The sequence below is a fragment of the Teleopsis dalmanni genome, chromosome X (assembly GCF_002237135.1).
Source record: "Teleopsis dalmanni isolate 2A chromosome X, ASM223713v2, whole genome shotgun sequence".
NCBI lineage: Eukaryota > Metazoa > Arthropoda > Insecta > Diptera > Diopsidae > Teleopsis > Teleopsis dalmanni.
Window position 1 is genome coordinate 40,241,982 of NC_051848.1, and position 5,249 is coordinate 40,247,230.

Sequence of the window (5,249 nt, forward strand, 5' to 3'; positions counted from 1 at the left end):
AAGTAAAATAAAATAAATCAATACAATATAAAATAAATCAAATTTAAATAAAACAAAATAAAACAAAGTAATGCAAAACAAAACTAAATTGAAAAATATAATACACAATACAGAAATATTATATAAAATAAAATAGAGTAGAATAAAATAGAATAGAGTAGAATAAAATTCATCGAAGCTGAATAAAATAGAATAAATTAAAACCTAAAATTAAATAACATAAAGTAAAATAAAATAATTTTATTTTTTTAATAAATTAATGTAAACTAAAGAAATGAAATATATTAAAATAAAATAAAATACAACAAATTGAATAAAAGAGTATAAAATAATTAAAACACAATATAAAATAAAATAAAATATAATAAAATAAAGCATATAATAATATAAAACACAAAATAAAATAAAATAACTTACATAAAATTAAAATAAAATAAAATGTGATAAAATATAAATTTAAAAAAAAAGCATAAAACAAAATAAAATAAAATCTATAAAATCAAGCAATATAAAGTAGAGTAAAAAAAAAATTTTTTTTAAAAAATATAATAAAGCAAAATTCATTTTAAAACTTAATTAAAGTATTAAATTAAGTTACTTTAAGTAAAATTTTTTAAAATAAAGTCATATAAGGATATTTGAATAAAATAGAATAAAATAAACTGAAATGAAATAAAATAAAATCAAATGGAGTGAAATAAAATAAACCAAAATAAAATAAACCAATATAATATAAAGTTAAATAAAATAAAAAATAATAAAATAACATATGTTTTTTCTATTTCATTATATATATATATATATTATTTTGAATAATGAATAATGAAGTGATATATATTTCATTATTCATTTATATTATTTTTACTTATTTTATCTAATTTTTTTTATTTTGTTTGTTAACATATAAATATATATGTTATGTATATGCAATATTTATGAAACAGTGTGTGTAGAAATAAAATTAAAAAAGCATGCCTTAAATATTTTAACGTTTTATATATTAAAAAAAAAGTTTTTTTTTTTTAAATTTTAAGCTCAAAATTGCAGAATTATTCATTTAAAGATGTATTGTTTTTTTACTTGATCATTATGGGAGACATCGAGCGGCGCTTTTATCGTAATAAGTCCAAACTACATAAAAGTTTAAGAACGCTTATTCATCACGAAGGCAAAGTGCAACGAATTAATTGTGAATTAGGACGCTTACATGCAGAGTTGGAGGAAAACCTCAAGAAAATTGGGAAGAAAATTGGAAAGCGCGCCAGAAATTTCAAGACCCCAGCGCGCTATTATGACTATGAAAGAGAAGTCAATGTGCTTCAAGATGAAGTCGTTGGATGCAAGAAACGTGTGGAAGAGCTTGTAGAAACACGAAAAGCTGTAATGGTTAGCTCAGCATCTTTCGTTGAAAAACTCTATAATCACAAAAAACAATTCAAAAATGGTCTTGACGAAACCATCGATTGCTTAAAATGTAATGCGGCGATGGCATACGATCCCAAAAAAATAAGATCTTATAAACGCAGGATAAGGGATGTGCAACATGCGTTCAAAAAAAATGTTAAGCTTACTAAATCAATTGAATATAAACTGAAAACATACATCGATTATCTTAAAAAACATGATCTACTAATTGAAAAGGACGACGATCCCTTTGAACCATATGAATGGCATCCACCTGGTAAGCTTAATAATTGAAGCAGTATACTGAATTAATGATATAATATATCGCTCTATTAATTTCTCTATTTATTTAATAATTAATTTGATCACTTCTTTCGCATATTGATTAAAGAAAAAACACCATTGTATAGTTCTAACAATTAGATTAATGTATTTGCTTCTTCTTATTTCAGTTATTAATGAATATTCCACTGAGGATGATGTATATGTAACTGCAAATGAGGATGTGTATGAAAGTGATTGACTGATAATTGATTGATTGGTTAAATGTCTAACTCATGCGTTAAGATAACATTTTGGCAATATATATTTTTAAATATGAAAACGGAAGAAAAAAATTTAAATCTCAAATGATTTATTTTTAATTTTTATTTTTATCACTATTTTTTAATATTTTGGTAGATATGTTGTATTTTTAAAAATTTCAGTAGCTACATTAAAGTTGGAGTTTAAAAAATTATTTCGAACAAACCTTTTGATCTTGATATTTGAAATCTTTTTGAAGTACAACTAAATATAAATATATACATTCTGCTCAAAAAGTATCCGGATTTTGTTGTTTGTTAACTACTCCTTAAGTAATAGACCTTTATCAAAAATGTTGAACCTTTTTTCGTTATGTTGGTACACCCTTTCTTGACATATGGTACAAATTTGAGCGCCATCTGTCAATTAGTTTGTTTACAGCAGCTGTTAATGTGAAACTACTCCAAATGCATTTAGCGATTTTTGCTATCGAAAATTCTTGTACGTGAAACACGGCACCACTGTCATCGCTCAGGCACCATATTCGCCAGATCTGGATCCGTGCTACTTTTTCCTGTTCCTGAAACTCAAATTGCCCCTTCGTGGTAAGGGTTTTGAGTTGCTTGAATCGATAAAAGAGAATTCGCTAAAGGAACAAAAAGCCATACCTTCACGGGCCTACGAAAAGTGTATGGAAGATTGGGTTAAGCGTTAGCATATGTGTAGCGCTTTAGAAGGAGCATATTTTGAAGGAGATAAAACAAATTTGAAATAAAATTTAAATATGTGTTTTATTTACAAAATTCGAGTACTTTTTGAGCAGAAGTTAAGCCTTGAAAATGTAGCTCTTGATCAATACAATATATCTTATATGGCATCTTAACATAAACCCAAATATTCATTTCGTGTGAATTGTGAACACAGTGACATCCGTCACAATTATAAAAATAAACATATTTTGCCTCAAATAATATTTGTCCAAATTATTCAATTTAACGGAAGATAAGTTTTTACATAAATTAAAATGTTACCCTTAATTACCTTTGTTGAGAATAAATAAAAATATTTCTAAATTTTGTTTTTAACGAAATGTTCTTGTCAACAGTTTTTATCGCTAATTGAAAGAAAGGGTTAAGGAACAACCCGGTACAAAATAGAAAGTCAAAGTTCAATTCATAAAAATGTGAAAAACATATTTTGATGTCAAAACTTTCAATACGGTTAAGAATTTATTAATATATCAAAATAAAAACCAATGGCTCTATATCAATGTATATCTTTTCAAACAAATTGCATGCATATATACATACCTCACATATATACACACATATATAATAACAAAAAATAATTTTAATAATTTTTGTGACCAACTGTCGCATCAATAGATTACATGAAGTAGAAAAATATTTTATAAAGGGTGTTCCATCTAGACTTCAAAACATTTCCTTAGAATAAAAAAAAGAATTTTAAGCATTTTAGTTTAAAACACAAAGATATAAAATATTTTTCACATAATAAGCTATTTGTGAAGCTATTTGGTACCCCCATAAGGGCACAGAAGGACCCAATGAAAGGAGTACATGCACCCTTCTTTGCTAGGAAGTCTGCTATTTCATTGCCCTCATGCCCTTCGTGTCCCGGTACCCACATAAGAGTAACATAGTTAATCGATGCTAGGGTGTTGAGAAGTTGAAAGCATTCCCAGAACAACTTTGATTGGAATAAGGATTTTTGCTAAAGATTTTAGAACTGTTTGGCTGTCTGACAGAATGCATATTTTGGTACCTCGGGTGCCCCTACGTATGCATTCTCTTGCACATGGCTTTAAGGTATGGACCTCTGTCTGAAAGTCTTAGTACAATGACTTGAAAGTCTTGGTCAAGTAAAATCTATAATATTTTATGTACTTCAAATCTTAAGTATACAATATTCTATTCTAAAATTCTAAAATTATAAAGGATAAACTTTCAATTTACTTAAGGAATAAAAATGTAAAAATATTTTCCTTTAATAAAAAAGCTTAGTAAAATGCAACCGCTCTTATTGGATAAACCTGTATATTGTATATGAATGGAGATACCTGTGTATAAATTTGTATGGATAAAGTATCTCAGTCGTTGTTGCGTTGACAGTCAGGTTTTTCAACTTTTCGTTTTGAATTTTCGTAAAATCCTTTTTTTAAGTTATTTACCTACGAAATGTAAATACAAATTGCTAAAGATATCAATCTGCATTTTTGCACATTTTTGCTTCTTCTTGGCGTTTCGTATTTTATTACTTTTTTCATTGCCTCTTGTATAAATATTTAAATTTATTCCTGTTGCCAACAAGTATTGTCAACTCTGCCTAATGCTGTTGACAGTTACTGTTTTGTGTCAATAGGTAAAAAATAATATTGACAATATCGATTGACATAAGCTGAATGAATAAACTTGAAATTAGTTTGTATCTGCAAGTACATTATCCTTGAGTACACACACGTCGAACGTTTCTCTTTCTGCACACCGCATATATGTAAGTAATTCAATTTCGCTAATATCAGTTACCGTCGCATTCAAATGTGTTTCAAAATCTCAGAACGTATTGAAATGTACACATCAATAATTTTTGGAAGGAAGTGAATGTGTCATAACATTTAACGTTTCAACAGGAGCATCAGTTTTCATTTATTGCATTATGCGTTAAAGAGATATTTGATGATATTTTCACTTCTTGTTAGATTTTTGTTTCAAATTTGGAAACACACATAGAGATGTGTGTAGAATCTTCCTTAGTCAACGATATGCAGACATCTAGGTCTTGCAACTTAGTCCCCATAAAATAAAAAAAAGTCCAGCAAATCTTATTGAAATGGCCAGTTAAGATATCTGTCGTATAATGGATTTGTTGCTGCCTTATCCCTAGTTCATGCTAGGAGATTGATTCTTTCGTTTAATATTTCTTCCCGAAACAGTAAGGTGAACGAAGAAAGTGCTGCACTTCTGCTACACTTCACACATCTCTATGTGTGCAGAATCTTCCTTAGTCAACGATATGCAGACATCTTGGTCTTGCAACTTAGTCCCCATAAAATAAAAAAAGGTCCAGCAAATCTTATTGAAATGGCCAGTTAAGATATCTGTCGTATAATGGATTTGTTGCTGCCTTATCCCTAGTTCATGCTAGGAGATTGATTCTTTCGTTTAATATTTCTTCCCGCAACAGTAAGGTGAACGAAGAAAGTGCTGCACTTCTGCTACACTTTACACATCTCTATGTGTGCAGAATCTTCCTTAGTCAACGATATGCAGACATCTTGGTCTTGCAACTTAGTCCCCATA

The 5,249-nt window shown here is 28.1% G+C and overlaps 1 protein-coding gene across 1 annotated transcript; it reads left to right on the top strand.

Moving 5' to 3' along the window:
• Positions 1–1,040: 1,040 nt before the first annotated feature.
• LOC119690248 lies at positions 1,041–2,009 on the top strand. Its single transcript, XM_038105268.1, has 2 exons — positions 1,041–1,681; positions 1,857–2,009. Exons 1-2 carry the CDS (start codon positions 1,090–1,092, stop codon positions 1,925–1,927), a joined length of 663 nt encoding a protein of 220 aa, XP_037961196.1. The 5' UTR covers positions 1,041–1,089; the 3' UTR covers positions 1,928–2,009.
• The last annotated feature ends 3,240 nt before the right edge of the window (positions 2,010–5,249 follow it).